The sequence below is a fragment of the Amphichorda felina genome (assembly GCF_050947745.1).
Source record: "Amphichorda felina strain 45539 chromosome Unknown scaffold_7, whole genome shotgun sequence".
NCBI classification, from domain to species: domain Eukaryota; kingdom Fungi; phylum Ascomycota; class Sordariomycetes; order Hypocreales; family Bionectriaceae; genus Amphichorda; species Amphichorda felina.
This window is the reverse complement of record NW_028145043.1, coordinates 1,255,200-1,271,659: the sequence shown is the minus strand read 5'-3', so window position 1 is coordinate 1,271,659 and position 16,460 is coordinate 1,255,200. Positions and strand designations below refer to the sequence as shown.

The 16,460-nt window shown below is 54.0% G+C and overlaps 5 protein-coding genes across 5 annotated transcripts; 1 reads left to right on the top strand and 4 right to left on the bottom strand.

Annotated features, from left to right (window-relative positions):
* Positions 1-1,169: 1,169 nt before the first annotated feature.
* On the bottom strand, positions 1,170-2,360 carry ACO1O0_007200 (uncharacterized protein; the record flags this gene model as incomplete). The annotated part of the gene is made up of 2 exons (XM_083196573.1): positions 1,170-1,847; positions 1,905-2,360. 2 exons carry the CDS (start codon positions 2,358-2,360, stop codon positions 1,170-1,172), a joined length of 1,134 nt encoding a protein of 377 aa, XP_083047781.1.
* Positions 2,361-4,790: 2,430 nt separating this feature from the next.
* On the top strand, positions 4,791-5,880 carry RHO1 (ras family-domain-containing protein; the record flags this gene model as incomplete). The annotated part of the gene is made up of 5 exons (XM_083196572.1): positions 4,791-4,858; positions 4,993-5,020; positions 5,226-5,423; positions 5,494-5,628; positions 5,722-5,880. The coding sequence occupies 5 exons, from the start codon at positions 4,791-4,793 to the stop codon at positions 5,878-5,880; spliced, it is 588 nt and encodes a 195-aa protein (XP_083047780.1).
* A 1,798-nt stretch (positions 5,881-7,678) lies between these two features.
* ACO1O0_007198 (transmembrane amino acid transporter protein-domain-containing protein) lies at positions 7,679-9,478 on the bottom strand (the record flags this gene model as incomplete). The annotated part of the gene is made up of 4 exons (XM_083196571.1): positions 7,679-7,707; positions 7,761-8,336; positions 8,387-8,549; positions 8,612-9,478. 4 exons carry the CDS (start codon positions 9,476-9,478, stop codon positions 7,679-7,681), a joined length of 1,635 nt encoding a protein of 544 aa, XP_083047779.1.
* A 1,179-nt stretch (positions 9,479-10,657) lies between these two features.
* Positions 10,658-12,168, bottom strand: ACO1O0_007197 (aspartic peptidase domain-containing protein; the record flags this gene model as incomplete). The annotated part of the gene is made up of 3 exons (XM_083196570.1): positions 10,658-10,755; positions 10,827-11,922; positions 11,986-12,168. 3 exons carry the CDS (start codon positions 12,166-12,168, stop codon positions 10,658-10,660), a joined length of 1,377 nt encoding a protein of 458 aa, XP_083047778.1.
* A 3,139-nt stretch (positions 12,169-15,307) lies between these two features.
* Positions 15,308-16,285, bottom strand: ACO1O0_007196 (uncharacterized protein; the record flags this gene model as incomplete). The annotated part of the gene is made up of 1 exon (XM_083196569.1): positions 15,308-16,285. The coding sequence occupies one exon, from the start codon at positions 16,283-16,285 to the stop codon at positions 15,308-15,310; it is 978 nt and encodes a 325-aa protein (XP_083047777.1).
* Between the last annotated feature and the right edge of the window lie 175 nt (positions 16,286-16,460).

Genomic DNA, 16,460 nt, shown 5'->3' with positions numbered 1-16,460 from the left:
AGTATGGAAGGGCTCGCAGCCTCTTCAAGGAATTTGTTCTTTACGCCAAGGAATCCGTCTTTGAATACGTAATATGAATAAGGGAATCAGAATCTTCATCTTTCATTAGATCCGCATTTGACACATAATCATCCTTCGATTACTCCGTATCCCTCTCAATCTACCAATGATTTGGAAGTTTACGTCTATGGACTTGGCATAGTGCCTCGGATAACTCGAACAGGCATCGAGCGTACTTGGCAGAGCACGTATCTCCGTGGACAGGGTGAATCGCCATACCGTCTTAGAGATGCTTGATAAACATCATTGTCCGCATTGAGTATAGACTCAGCGAGCGCTCGTCTCCCTGAAACCGCATAGACTGAGATTCCAGCAACATGCTTTCCACAGCTTCGTACTTCCACTCTAACACTATGAGTCGTCCTATGGTAAACTCGGTATATTTGCGATCGTATGTCACCAGTGTCATATTATCTTCACGCAACCATAGGCTTCTCTTTCTTCTGACACTCCTGTGAATTGGAATGGGGCTGAATGATCAACCGTCGCCATTGAACCCACATCTCGCAAGTCTTTAGTAATCATAGAAGCTTGAGTACTGCTAATTCTCATGCATGAAGCTACTCTTGATCCGCAGCACGTATTGCAGCCAAATTCGGCCCCGATCTGAGACGTTGTAGAGGTTGAATCTAACAGCCCCTGGTTTGTTCTGGCTTCTCAGGGAGACATTGTACACTCAGGTGGAAGCTTCCAAGAATAAATTCCGGCAGTCTTTGGAGCTCAGGAGACGGCGGAACTGAAGCCATCAGCTGTGAATTTGACAGATAAGAACGTGTGATTTGGGCCTGGGGATGAGACGGGGCTCAGCGCCGAGCCCCTGTTCGTTGGTATAACAATCCGATAGAAGCTGCAGTGCCGAGAATAGTGGGCGTGTAGCTATTATTTAGGCATATCCAGCCTGGTTAGCTGGCGGCTTTTTACTACATAAATCTGGTGAACGCGTCTGTGCGGGATATAGAGCAACAAGACAATAGACAGAGTTCAACGTTCAACAACCCAGTGGTTCCAAATAAGCACTGTTTTATTTAGTGCTTTAATGTACAGTATTGCACACATATCTAGTGTTACATGTTTCATCTCGCCCTGCCCCATATCCACGACATGTGGAGCTATTGCTGGGTAGTCGAACCACCCTCTGACGGCCCCTTCTCCAATGTCACCTCCGTCACCCCAGCATCTTCGAGCGATGCTGCCTTTGTCTGCGCAATAATCTGTCCCAGCTTCTCCAACATCTCGTCCGTGAGCTCCGGCTCGCCCTTGGCCGCCTTGACTTCCTGGTTGCGGATACCCAGCTCTGCCGCAGGCGACTGCATCGATACGAGCAGCTCGTGGCGTTTCTTCTTGGCCTCCACCTCGGACATCTTCTGGGCAATGTACCAGCCCTCGTGGCGTGTTCGGAACCTCGAGTACTTGTTCCGCAGCTCGTCCAGAACCGGCGAGGGCATAGGCGGCGACAGGAGGTTGTAGTAGAACGTGCGGTCTTCCACCTGTTCGCGCGTCGTATCGGCATCCTGCGTTACGTACTCTGGAACCTTGACCTCCGGCCAGGGGATAACGACGTTGATGCCCGGGACGACACGATCCCACTTATTTCCATGTTCCCACCGGTCTAGTGTCATGTTTTCGGACTGCATGTTGGGTGGGATGGCCTTGAGTTCGCGTATTATGCTGTCTCGCGTGACACCAGTCTTGGGGTCGGTGATGGGGTATACAAGGCGGACGGCGTCGATAGAAATCGGAAGAGGTAGAGCCTGGCTGTCTCCTCCCAATGGCGGCTTCATCAAACCCTACACAGAATGAGTAAGTATATGTTCAAACAGATCTCATTCACGCATAGAACCTACCTGGTATTGCTCTTGTAAGGTGATAGTGCCGAGATCTGTGTTCACAGACTCGATTCTGTCCACCTTGCCCTTGGCCGGCCCCTCCAAGATGACGACTCGGTCCCCAACGGCAAGGTTCAGCTGCTTGCTTCCTCCAGCCCACTCACAGCGCTTCTCAACCACCCTTTGGCTAACAACGTGGTTCCCATTGTAGATATGCGACGCCCGAACGGGATCAGTCATGAGCCCGTAGTGGTTGAAGCCAAGGTCGCGCTTGGGAGCCAGGGGACCCAGCTCCCAGTCTTCCTTTCGTGCTAAGCGTGCATCCGCCAAGTTGTTCTTGATCTCCTGGTTCATGCCCTTGACGGCAGCCCTCGCTTGCCACATCCCAGTCTTTCTCTGCCTGCGAGCCTGTTGCTCGGCGCGTCGGCCGGCCTGGCGCTGGGCCTGCACCGTCCGTTTGGCGAGTTTCTGCATCGTGTTCGGGGGATTAGGGTTGGATTCGAGCGATGAGGACGGCTCGCGTTGTGGTTGCAGTCGAGGGAGCGAAGCTGCGGCGCCTGCACCAGGGCGAATGTCGGGCTTTTCGTGGTACTTGCGAATCCGTTCGTCGGATTGATGTCTACCACAGAAATTCTCTCCACGGAACAAGCCGTGGTTTAGTGCGAATTGTGATATGCACTGTATTTGCACACTGTCTATCGGAGAAACCACCTTCAGTATCAACCACCAACGGATGCTACGGAGACTTCTCAATGACCTCCTAAGGCTCCGAAGCAATTGATTATTCCCACCAGCACATGATTGATGAAGCGTTTTCCCATATTTCTACTATCAGTGCCAATGCGACCCGATGCCAGATGTTCACCCTGGTTTTGTGCCTAATCACACAACGGGGAAGATTGATCAAACCTTCATGGGTCTTTATGGAGGGAAATCAACAATGATGGTACGCGTTGCCTTACGCAATCCTCATAGTCGATGAAACATGATCAATAATTGCATCGATCTTACTCCGCAATTGTCAATCTTCAATGCGATTCCTTGGCACGGCAGAACGGCCCACAGGGATAGAAAACGTTCGGAAATACGGATATTACTCAAGGAGAAGGTGAAGTCCTACGACCATAGGACTAATGCAGTGGATAAGTAACGGCCGATAGGGGACCAATAGGTCGGGACATGCATGCAGCCTCATGATCTCATCCGCGTCAGCTCGTCGATGCACTGAGACAGGTTCGGTGAGGCCCAAACCCTAGCTTATGATGTATCCGTACGAAAAGTACGAAGTAATGTTATGTGGTGGGATCCAAGTATCCGTACTTTGTAGGAAGTCTCATCGAGGACAAGACCGAGAGCAATGGTGCAACAAAGCGCGTCGTAGGGGCCCAACAAATAAGCCACAGGCGACGAATGGCCTCTGGGGAAAATACTCCATACGAATACACCGTGGCCAAATCCACAAGCCACAGTTTCAGCATGAGCTGGGTACCCAGCAACGCCTGGCAAAGACCGTTGCGAAAGTTCCGATCAATGGACAGATCTTTATTTATCGCTGTCAGGACAGGAAGTCGCGACCCACGAGACAGCAGCCAACTTGAATTCACCAGGGAGAGGTGGCCCGTGGCACTAGCCTCGTATTGCTTTGATATGGGCTACCATTCGGATCGCCTCGAGCCAAAATAAGCTCTCCTGCGAACGGTGGCTGGCCCCTAAAATAACGGCAAACGAACGCCCGAGCCAGTCATGCTAGGGAGAGGACCCAGCCATGAAATCCACTGTTCAACTGACCCCATCTTGTCACTTTGCTTAGCAACATGGCTCAGCAAGTCTGTTATCTAGGTATGTAGCCACCAGCCAGGCAAGTCGATCCCAGCGGTCGGCAGTGTCTGCGGGCAAAGAGAAGAGGGTCCTCACCGTAGGTCTGCGACAGCATGGCCAGGCTTCAAGTTGGCGGCCTCAGCAATGTCCGTCAATCTAGCAGTCCAGCAGGTCACCGTCATCAGCCTTCCCCAGCGCTCAGCCCCAGGGGCGCTGGCAGTGCCAGCAAGCTACATAATACTACGAGTACTTGTAATATCAAAAACGCCCATAGTAGGGCATGGTATTAGCAGGTAATCAAAGTGATTCCCGGATTTCTTCGTAATGGTCTAGAACCGCAGGAAAATGGCCCAGAGGAACCGGCCCCGTGCACGTGCAATCCATGCAAAACGGTACATCGATGCGACAACTGGGACCCGATTACGACGGTCTGGCAGTGCGGACGGGATGGTGTCATGGCACAAGGTACCAAGCACCCAAGCACCCAAGCCACCTGCTAACCTGGAAGGGGTGGTGGACTGGTACTGGTGGTGGACTGGTGGTGGTCTGGTGGTGGTCTGGTAGGAGACGAAGCCAGCTCTCTGCCTGGCGTGCCTTGCGTGCCCTGTCTGTCTCGCGGTAGCGCTGCGAGCCTGCGAGCCTGCAAGCCTGTGAGCCTGTGAGCCTGTGATGGCCGCCCGAGAGGTGCAGGACTGCAGTGGCGGGTGGGCTGCTGGGGTTCCTAGGCTCGCTGGGCTCCATGGGTAGGTTCGCACCAACACGGGCGCCTTGTCAGTGGACGACGCCGGCGGTGACTGGCCCAGCAACCCGCTGCAGTCCTGCGCGCCCAGGACTCACCTCAGCTCCCGTCAGCTGGGCCTGGCCTGGCTGCGGTGGGTGCCAGACCGGCTCTCTGCTGCTTGTTCAAAACCCCCTTCTGGCCAAACCTGACTCTCTGCTCCATTCATCACCACCAACATTGATCCTCGGATCTCAACGCATCACACCCACCCAGACTTACGCTCTGCATCTTAATCCTTTCCCCATTCTTCGCCGACTCAGCACATTCCCTCTCACATTTATCAATCAATCCATCACACAAGCGCCATGGCTGAGATTCGCCGGAAGCTCGTTATTGTCGGCGACGGTGCCTGCGGTAAAACCTGCCTGTTGATGTGAGTATCCTCCCCCATCCTGCTCTGCCTCTTGCCGCCTAGTACCCATCACCACCATCGCCATCCCTCTACTGTCCCCGTCGCCATCATCGTACCTCTTCCTCGACTTTTTCATATTGCTAACTGCGTTGTAGCGTCTTCTCCAAGGGCACTTTCCCCGAGGTAAGATTCCATCGGAACCCTTACCCCTTGCGACCGACCCAGCCATCCATCCACGGGCTCGTTACGCCGGCGTGATTCCACACTGTCACCTCTGACCCTCGCCCGCACACGACCTCTTCATACTCTAGACATTCTCATTCCCACCGACAATACACCAAATCGTGAACACTTTGATTGCTAGAACAGCTGACTTATCGGCCTGCAGGTCTACGTCCCCACCGTCTTCGAGAACTACGTGGCCGATGTCGAGGTAGACGGAAAGCATGTCGAGTTGGCCCTTTGGGATACGGCTGGACAGGAGGATTACGATCGTCTCCGCCCGCTGTCCTACCCCGACTCCCACGTCATTCTGATTTGCTTCGCCATCGATTCCCCCGATTCCCTGGACAACGTCCAGGAGAAGGTATGATAAACCACCACTTGTGGCTACCCACCACGAGATGCTTCATGCTAACGCACTGCCTCCCTTCCAGTGGATCTCTGAAGTCCTCCACTTCTGCCAGGGTCTCCCCATCATCCTCGTCGGCTGCAAGAAGGATCTGCGATACGACCAGAAGACGATCGAGGAGCTGCGAAAGACTAGCCAGAAGCCAGTCTCTCCCGAGGAGGTAAGCCTTTCCAAAAGGGCGCTAGAAGTCCTCCACGGTCTGCCCAGTTGCAGGCGCTTGACCATATTGGTGAGCTGACCACATGGTGTGTAGGGTGAGGAGATCCGTAAGAAGATTGGTGCCTACAAGTACCTAGAGTGCTCCGCCAGGACCAGTGAGGGCGTCCGCGAGGTTTTCGAGCATGCGACTCGGGCCGCCCTCATGTCTCGTGGCTCGGGATCGAAGAAGCACCGGAAGTGCCTCGTGTTGTAAGGGAATTATGCACTCTCTTTCGACACACGGCCACCTATCTCCATCGGGCTTGATTTTGACAGTGTAATTTCTACTACCCTCTCCGTCTTGACAGGGACTGCCGCCGTCCGGATACCCAGCGTTGAATGACAGCCACGGTGGAGAAGGCGGCCAGTCTTGCATTGGGTTCTCGAAGTTTGGAGTCTGATATCACCTCGTCCGCGTGGATCGGACATTGTCTGGTTGACGGGGACTATTTGCTATCTGAATCGACGGCCTCGGCGAGGGCCGCCGTCTGCATATCAACTTGGGGTTCGGGACTGGGAGCTAAGTACCGCCTGCGGCTTCTCGACAAACAGGCAAGCGGGTCTTGTTTTATGTATCTCTTGTGTTGCGTACCGGGGATGGCGGGCCTCATTTTGGGACAAGTGCTTTTTTTTCCTTCCTGCACGTGAAGATAGGTTGGACCGAGGGAGACGGAGAAGGGAGGGCCTTTAGTCGTGAGTTGATCGCGCCTAGGGTTTGCCGGACTCAAGATCGGGGACGGGCCCATGATAAATCTTTTTCGTCTTTTTTTCTCTTGCAGCTTCGCGTCCTGTCCTTTTCGGTTTTGCTATTTCTCTCTGCTTTTCAACTAGACCAGGGAAGGGGGCGGCACATGTTGCCTGGAGGTGTTGTTAATCTGTCAGTTCAGTCGTCCAGACCAGTTTGTCCTTTGATAAGTGATGACAGCAAGCCCTCGGACCACATGTGTTCACTGAGACATCACGTTGAACGGTAACACAGCCTCGCGGGAAGTTTAATAACGTTCATGCCATCTAGCCAGCTACCAGTGCCTCGCTATGCTCTCGAACTAATCCCAACATCGCCCATAACCTCTAACCCCCGGTTGGCTAAAGCCATCGTTACGGATGTGTTTGGAGGACATATCTAGTTGGGGCAGGTCTTTTCTCCCTATTAGCTACCCACGCACCTGGATAATGGAACGAATAAGGCTATCTTACAGCGCCACAGCTGCCACAGGTTTTGCTGTCGTCCGAGATGGAGCCGCTGCACTTGGGGCAGGTGGAGTGGGTGTAGTCGACGAGGGGCTGCATGGTTGCGAGGGTTTCCTTTTATATGGTTGGAGACTGGAGTAGATAGGCACAGAAGAGTCGAGTTTGACGACAAGTTCAAAGTTGTTTTGCGTGTGGCGGGTGTTTGAAGAGCAAGTTCAGGGTCCCCTTCTGCAGTGCCGGCGAAGCGGGGTTGGCATGGCCTTTTTATTCACGACCCTCCTGCGCTGCTTGAGCTGACCTATCGCCCGCTTTCCCCCTCTCGCCTCCTGCCTTGTCCGTCATCCCCACTCCTTGACGCCCATCTATGGAGGCTCCGTGTGGCCAGATTCGTACTACGGAGGGAATGGTTGTAGCCTTGGTGGTAGTCACGCCTCTTGACCCCTCTCCCCACCACAATGCCTCGTGACGTCGCGGCTAGATAACGGGATGCATGGTTGCATATGCTCTTCGGGAAGACGCAGCTTGGCAGAGGGGGATCAGGGTCTCGTGATATCAGGGCGGGAAGGAAGTGAGATAGGTAGGCGTCATTGACTGGCGTCTTCAACATCCATTGCAACGTCTATGTGTGTGACCCTGTTTGATAATATACAACAGACGCCGTCGTCTCATCTTACCACATGATTCCTGAAGCCCAAGATGATGATTGGCTCAGAGAGCCACCAAGGTCACAATATATATCCGTACATGTATATGTATATTCCCAATGCCCTGATCAGCTTCCCTACTATAATCATACAAAATATACATCCCAAGTCAACCTATCATGTGCATTGGGCGGCGTCATCCGAGCCTATGAAGGAAGTTAGCACGCTCTCCCGAGAAATGAGGATTTGGACGACTCACCTCCGGTGACCATCTTACTGATGGCCTGACAAAGACTGATCACCATAACGCCCCCACCGAACACAACGACCCCGTAGGCCACATATGTCCGCCAACTCCTAGTCGTCAGCTTGATATAGCACATGGGTGGCATGACGTAGGCCATAGCCACGGCACTCGTGGCGCCCACGAGCTCAAACACGGCGCCAAGATCGCAGGTCAGGAGGCTGATGAAGGTGGCGGCACCCATGAGGCCCGTGCTGATGATAACATGCCTGCGGAGGCTGAAGGGCGCGTCGGGCCACCAGTATGTCTCCATGACCTCGCGGCAGACAAAGGCCTCGAGGGGCATGGTGGTGAGCATGTTCAGGCCGAAGCACAGGCGGGCAATGTTGACCATGATGTTATCCGAGGGGAAGTTGTTGAGGACGTTACCGAGCGTGCGGTCGCCGAAGACGAGGAAGCCAGCCAGGGCCATGACGAGGCAGGCGATGGTGGAGGCGCCGACCGAGTAGTGAGTGACCCGGGAGAAGTTGTCGATAGTAGGGGTCTTGAGGGAGCCGTAGATGAGAAGCGAGTTATGGTGGCAGACAAACGCTGCAAAGAAGGGTCAGCAGAGCAGGAGGAGTATGTCCCGAGACACTTACCAAAGGATATAACACCGATGGCTTGGAAGATGCCTCCGTTGATGGTCAGAATTGGCCAGCTAAAGGACCCTCGCTCCTGGGAGGGCACCATGAGTCCCTCGACGAGCACCGTCACCACAATGATGACCATGCCAATCAATGCTAGCGTGCTTGCCTTAGCCAGCTAGATAGAGAACACATCAAGTTAGACTAGATAAAGGGATTCGAGATATTCCATCGCCTCACCTTAGCAATGTCCCTATAGAGAGTCAGGGGATAGCTGACACCCATGCAGAAGATGGTAATGGCGACCCTCCTGTTAGTCAACAGGCCAATTACAGGTATCGACGACAACTCGGGCCAGACGGCCTGCAGGACGTGGGGGATGGTATCGCCGACAATGACACCAAAGGCCACCATGCCACCAAAAGCAAACACCCACTGGGCAAGGCTGATGGCGATGAGGCCCGGCCTGCCGAAGCAGTACTCGACAGTGCCCTGGAAGCTGCTCGTGCCGCTGAGCTTGCTGTTGATAACAATGAGGCAGATGGTCCAGTCGATTAGGACAGTCAGGCCAACCAGCAACAGGGTGCCGGACAGGAGGCCAGCCTGGCGCATGGCGTACGGCTGGCCGATGATGCCGGCGCCGATGATGGAGTTGGCCATGTTCATAAAGGCCGAGCGCATGCCCGACTTAGGGCGGCGCATCTGCTCCTCGGCCCACTCGTCCGTCTCGGCGTCCCACGAGTTGGCGACGGCGACGCTGGGCGCCTCCATGTCCGTCAGCAACGGCACGCGGTGGTGGTGATGGTCGCCGCGCTGGGGGTCCTCCTCGTCTATGTCGAAGCGGTCCGACGAAGAGGAGTAGCGCCCCTCGGCGGAGCCGTTACTGACACCCACGACCTCAGGCGTCAGGTCGAAGCGCACCCGGTGGGCAGATCGGGGCGTCGAGGCCTCGTGATCCAGGTCATTGTTCTTGTCGGCCGACGTCTCGTCGTCGCTGAGGTGAGGAACGCCCAGGTCATTGTCGTCGTCGAAGTCGCCCGCCAGCAGGCCGCGGTCCTCGCCGTGCGGACTGACGGCCTTGCCATTTTGCCGTCCCGCCTGCGTCATTGTTGGAGAGGATAACCGTGTTCACGCCAGAGCATCTTCGCAGTGCCAGACTCGAAGGCGCTCTCGCTCTCTCGCACTCGTCGCGTCGTCGGCGGAAAGAAAAAGGTCAAGGCGGCCTGGTGCTGAACCGTCCGATCCGAATAAGTACTAGTATTAGGTGGCCGTACCTAGTTGCGAGGTGCGGGAGGGAATGCGAGTAGTAGTTGCAAAGGGCGGCCAAGACTTGGGCTCTGATGTCACCGGAAGATGTTGGTTAGCGTTTTCGCTACAAAGCTTGGCTTGTCGAGGGCAATCAGTTGCAAGTTTAATTCATAGCATTGCTGGCGTCATGTGATTGAGGAAACAATCCGCCACCTGTACTCCCACGGCCCGCCAGGGTATCGCGTTTTTTCAGCAGCATTTACTCCCTATTCCGCCCAGCAATTTTACCATGAGACGAACGTGGCTCTCGACGGATCCAATCGTGACCTCAATGGGTATCCCTCATTGGCTTAGGTTGCTGAGCACCGCTAGGAGTTCCCCATATCTAGGTACGTACTCCGTACTATTTGGGCAGCTTGACGCGGACATCAGGGGCTTCATTCCAACGGTAACGGCTCCCTCCTCAGGGACCCTGGATTCGGGGTTTCATAGGAACAGAGGGGTCAAAGCTTAAAAACACATGCCCCAAGAATCGAATCGAATGCACTTGCGTGCCTCACGCTCAATTACCAAATGTTATATATCCAATCCATATCAGGCCGTTCCAGCAAGACGCAAGTTGCTGCCGCGCCCCTATTTCTACTACCATATAGTATCCTCCGCTCACCCCATGGGTATCATGTGCGTCCCGTTCAATATATACCTCCATCTCTTGCGGGACCTGGTAGTCGCCATATATCATATTTCTGTGGCCTTCTTCCCAGCAATGCTTGGATCTCCACCATGGCTCACAATAGGAGCTTGATCCAGTACCAAAAACGAGTAAATACGCTACACATGCGAGTTTAGGCGATAAGAGCAAAGACGACCGCTAAGCAAACAGTAAATGTAACCCCGACGCTCCCCGAGACAATAGACGATGCTGAGTCGGTGTCATCACTAGACTCGCTCTCATCGCTAGTTCCAGTCGCAGTCGGCTCATGGCCAGAAGCTGGCGCCGTTCCATTCCCACCCTTAGTTGATTCCTTTGATTCTGCCTCAGCCGTTGCTGTGGCGGTAACAGAGATTGTGGCAGATTCGGGCGAAGAGGATGAGGACGGTGATGAGGATGAGGATGAGGATGAGGATGACGAGTCCTCAACGTGCGGGGCAAACCCTACCGAGTCGTTAGCCACGATTTGAGGGAACCTATGTGACACTTGCTTACCAATGCGCTTCTGGTCCTTGTCAAATATGGCATACACGTTCTTGAGAAAGGCAGCACCCAATAGCCAAGAGCCTTTGACAACTTCTTCCCCGTAGATATTGCTGGTGCAAGAGCCATCCTCGCTCGGCGGCGAGATCCAGTCCTTGGGTGAGACTTCGAAACCGACTCCTGAAAAGGAAAATGTCAAGGGCGATTTGCTGTCGCAGGGGACTTTATAAGACGTGCCGTCCGAGCTCGAGGCGCCAGGAATGAGGCTGTGGAAAGATTTTACCAGATCTGGAGGTCCGAAGATGTACGTCGTGCCTGTGTCAATATGGGCGAGAATGGCGCCCACTCCGGCCGGCTTGCCATCGTAAGCCACATCGTCCAGCTGAATGGCCCAAGTGCCATCCTTGGAGCCAATCGAGGTGTACGTAATGTCACCCTGATATCGGGCCTCGTCCGCGGAGCCAAATTTGATCTCGCCATCGTTGCTCCCATCAGCGGCTCTGTGTAAGGAGATTCCAAATATGTTGGCGTCGACCTCATTGGCCTCATCCATGGTTCCGAGGAAGTTATTCCCAATGCCGTTGTTTATGCCCAGACCCAGTATACCATCAAAAGCAAAGTAGACAAACTCGTCAGAAGTCTTATCAGCAACGCCAAACTGGTAAGTGAAGCTCATGCCAGCGAGGCTGACCGTATCGGAAGCCAGTTTTCCCTTGACGTCTCCTAAGCCGTACGATACGCTGAAGGTCTCGTCTGATGCTTCAAAGGTGTCGGAATCGGCCGGGCCGAAGGATTCGTGTAACGAGCAGGCCTTTGTGTCACAATTCGACCCCATGACCCAACTTGAACCAGCACCAGTGTCGATGAGCATATGGAGCTCCTTCCCCTTGGAGCCGAATTGGACCTCGACGAAGTATGAATTGTCGGTACCATCCTGATCAACACCAGCTGTGAGGTGGCCCCCGGTTTCCTCTGCCTCTAAGATGTCGTAGTTGTTCCCTCTCTTGACGATGGAGTTGTCGTTCGGGTTGTTTGCTACTCGACGGCCGTATTTCCTCGCAAGACGTGCAGCTTCTCGTGCTGCCTTCTCAGGAGCAGGGCTAGATGACTAGGGGACAAAGTCAGCTTGGCGAAAACGAGACCGAGGACAGTGGCCGGAGCTCAAGTTTACCTGACCACCCCGCTGCTTCATGGGTAATTTGACATCTTCGCCGTCGCCGCCAACATAACTGCCCGCCAATTCGAGACTCCGCCTCTCCTCCGATTCGGTAACCCATTTCGGCCTGAAGGGGTAGAAGGCGTGCACGGGGGAGGTCAACAATGCCAGCTGTGCCAGCACTTGGGTTGAACGCATGCTGCAGCCGCTGCTGCTGGGAACCACGCAGAGCAGCTAGGTGAACCAATCGACGATTAGTCAGGATACACGACTCGCAACAGGCTAGGAGAAGCTGGTGAGGGATTCCGAGCGAGTCGAGCAGTGTAGATGATTAGGAAGATTAGAGATTACAGGACAGCATCGCTAAAGAAAAGTAGTCGGATGCCTGGAGTAGTGGGTGGGAAAGAACAGGATACGAGATTTGCCCCTTGTTTCCAAGAGAGATGGCCGGACGAAATTCCGAGACAGAAAGTTCAATGCGAGAGAGGACGCCACACAGATGGAAAGCTGAACGAGGCTGGCGAGATGTAAGACACTGAAGCACTGCCAGACGATATCGCGCTCGGTGAGATGACAGAAAATAGCAAACAGGGAGTCAGAAACCAAAATAATAACAAAGCGAGAGTAAGGCAATTGAGGAATTAAGAGTAAGGAAGAGAGAGGGTAAAGAGGGACTAGATTAGGTGAGTAAGGTAATAGGTGGAGGAGGTGGTGAGGAGAAGAGGAGGTTGACGAGATGGACAAGGTTGAGGGTTGAGGACGGCATGGGGCACGGACGAGCAGGAGCGATCGGACAAGTACAGGGCACAGAGGGAGGAGCGCCCAAGCGTCCATGTCCATGTCCGCGGCCGCGTATCTAGCACCTATCGCAGTGCCGAGAGAGCGACGTCGCCAGAGTGGCACCGTTGAGCTCCGCTGGAACTCTTCTGCAAGTGCAAGGAGACTCCACCCACTGGCGCGGAGGAGGCAGGGGTCGTAGCAAGCTTGGCCCTCTTGGGCGAGTCGAAAATTGGTGATTTCACCAAAACCCCCATTCTCCCATTTTTCTGTTTCCGACGAGTCGCCCTGGACTCGAATCCGCTGGTCCTGCCGTTGTCAGCAGATGCTACAATCCAACATCGGGTCTCCCAGGCTGACAGGATCAGGATGCGACAACACCACCCTGATTCCCGCCTAGACCTCCTATCAGTGCCGACATCCAGGATCTACTATAATTCTCGCCGCAATGGCACCCTCCAGCCCCCACCCTCCCCTGGGATTTGGTTAGCAGCTGTCGGTGCTGCCAACCGTGCTACTTAGCACTATCCACGTACGCCTGTAGCAGCTTCAGGTGAAGGCGAGCAGAATGTACGAGTAGAGCGCCTGACAACGCACACAATTCTCGCACCCTCATTTCACCACAGCTCCGGCTCTCCGAGCACCCTGCAGGCGATAGACGAGGGATAACAAAGGGAATTCACAAGACCAACAGGACGCTGCCAATTCACTCCATGATCCATCGGGTCCCCCCCTCGGAGACTGGAGTCTTCCTCGCCCCGTGCTGCCCGTGCTCCGCAATGACGAGCTCCCCACCACGAGACCGGGGACAGCTAGAGTTCTAGGTTCGATGTGGTAAAGAAGCCTTTTGCCCCTGTCTCTGGGTGGGTGCCTTCATTGGCTCGCGCTGGGAGCGCAGAAGGAACCTGCTTCCAGATTGGACAAAGACTGGCTTGTGAGACTCTTAGAAGACGCTTGGCACTCTCGGCTTTGAGGAACCCAGTGAGAGGCTCAAAAAGACGGCAACTTCGAGTTGACGCAGCCGCCCGTCAATTGACTACATAACATTAATATCGAGGCATGTATCCGCGGTTTATAAATTTGACTTTCAATTAACAAATAGCACCTTTAAGGGGGGAAGAAAGGCCCATGAGACGCTGTAGTCGGTGCCGTTCAGGTTATTAACAATCGGACCATTCGGGAGGCCGAGTGGGTACCTCAGGCGAGCACCAAGATGGCCCAAGGAAGAGGCAAACGCCGCCCCTCGAGCACCCAACCATCGAGCTTTGTTGGCCCTCGATTGCCAAGCGGCCGGCTGTTTCCCTTCGTTCTGCCAAGCACCGACACGCCGTGCCATAATGAGCCAGGCCGGCCGGGATGTCTCGTACGCGTATGAACGAATACTCCCAGTATTATGGAGTTCACGCGAGTTCGACTCGAGACTCCCCCTATTAAGGTCACTCCCTGAAGAAAAGGTGCCCTTGCATGCCGATGCACAAGTTGCAGAAATGCAGACTGTGAACAATTCTCAGGGGAAGATATATCGCAAATTGCTGGGTTGGCACAGGGCACCGCGGGGTGACCACCGTCCAAGGTGACATGGAAGGTCGGCGACTCTGCACAAACCATTGGCCCATTTCTGCCTCGTCCTGTGGCCTCAGATTGAAACCGCAGATCTTCTTCCTCGCGATGAGGCTATGCTGGAAGATGCCGAGATAATCGTACAACTATAAGAGTTGATTGGCTGGGTTTGGCCAGCACAGAATGGAAAAATGCCGATGACCTCGCAAACCGCAGCATTTCTGACAAACTCTATCCGTATCCGTGGCTGGATGCCATTTCAGTGCTATTCCTCTTGCCAGGCTACGAGAGCTAATTGAGTAGCATCCTCGCTTACGTAGTACTAACTAGTACTCGTAGTTCGGCTCTCACGAGTACACCAACGGGCAGGTACCATTTCTCGGCTTCCATCATCTCCCGGCCTCGTCATTTCCTAAACATGCCACAACGGTCTTTAAGGCCGTTTGTTTCGCATCTCCTAGGTACTCGTACTCGTAATATCATGCATCCGCCCAACTCTCGAGACATGCATATGCATGTCCCGCCCGGATCGTTGTCATTTCCGTCCTCAGCTTCTCAGGAGTTGTCGTAGCACCCATTATCCCGCCCAAAATATTGGTACCAGTACGAGTACGAGTAGTACAAGTACTATCATTACTGTATGGATACGAGCCCTGGACAATAATCATGGCGACGGTATCCATTGATGTTGGGAGCCAGCCTTGCCTTGGTATTCTATTGTCTCGACAGCAGCTCGGGTATATCGAACGCGACCGGCCCATGGAGCACTCGGAGACACTGTCGATAAATATAGCTCCGGCTGGAATGAAGTGGATCAAGCTTGTTTCAATAAGTACTTATCGCGTAGAAGCTTCTACGTTAATCCGACGGTGGCATGGAGGCTTTGGAATACTCGTACGAATACGTAGAGAATGGTCAGCTCCTAGGACCCAAGTGTTCATCGAAGGGAATATACTGTCTTGAGGCACCGGGAGCATGGATGCATATATTCCTTGAGGGATCAAGACGAATGATCCTCGACCCATACTGCCGTCTTGTCCAAGATCCTTCGAAAATCTCCATCAGCTCCCTTTCGAAAAGTCTCCAAGACGCGAAAGAAGTCCTCCGGTATCTCGCCTCCCATAGACTCGGACAACACCACATTCCGTAGAAAGTACCACACGGATTCGTTTCGCCAATGAAACGATTCAACCAGTTTTATCGTCTCCCCGAAGATGCCCATAGTCCGGTTTTTGCTCCTGTCGAGGACAAACAGTAAGAACATCCAGCCAGATATGTCGTTGTGATGCGTAAAACACCACTTCTTGGTGTCCTCAAGTATAGTAGACAGGACATCGGGGTCCAGCTCGGTCAAAATAATCAAGTACCGAGCGTGGCACCAGCCATAATAGTTCCGCGGATGCCTCTCCCCGGACACAAAAACAACGTTTCGCAGATCGGCAGGAACATCCAAGGGGATATCAAGTGCCTTGAAGCGATCCAGAAGCCAACGTCGATGGCTCCAGAGATTTGGTGACTTGGTGTGACGATGTAGGCGGCTGGTTAGGAGACTGTCTATGAAGTATTTCTCCCTTGATACAAATTCGCCCGCCTCTTGGCTATTCGCAGCCACCTGGGCCTCGAGAATCCGTTTTCTCGTGTTGGCAGCTGTGAGATGTTCAGCGTCCATGAGGAGGATCACAGCCGTGGCTTCCAGTGCCTCCTGCGCCGAGCCATTCAGGATGTCTGCGGGATAAGCCTGGAGTTTTTGTCGAGCAACTATGAAGGCTCGGATGAGTTGTAGCTTTGGTATGGCGATAGCATTGTCTTCCTGGAGAAGGCTGGTGGGAGAGCTCATGTGGTGACTATGGCCGAGGAACTCGATCTCCAGGGGCTTGTCATAACGCCGTCCGAGAACCATGGAGATTTCCCTGTAGACTTCTTCATGGTTTCCATTCTCCAGAGCCTCCTTGACGCGGCTGTCGAGCGCTCTAGACATGGTATCTAATCAATCGACCTGGACTGCTGGAGGGTGTAGGGTAGTCACCACATCCAGCAACTGGGCCGGAGTTTCCAGGTGGTGTGGAGGGGTCGTCCGCTCCTTCGGGCCTATGACATCCATCCCACAACAGCGCCAGATAGCAGACAGCTTTCAAGTCCAGTTCCAACGTCCC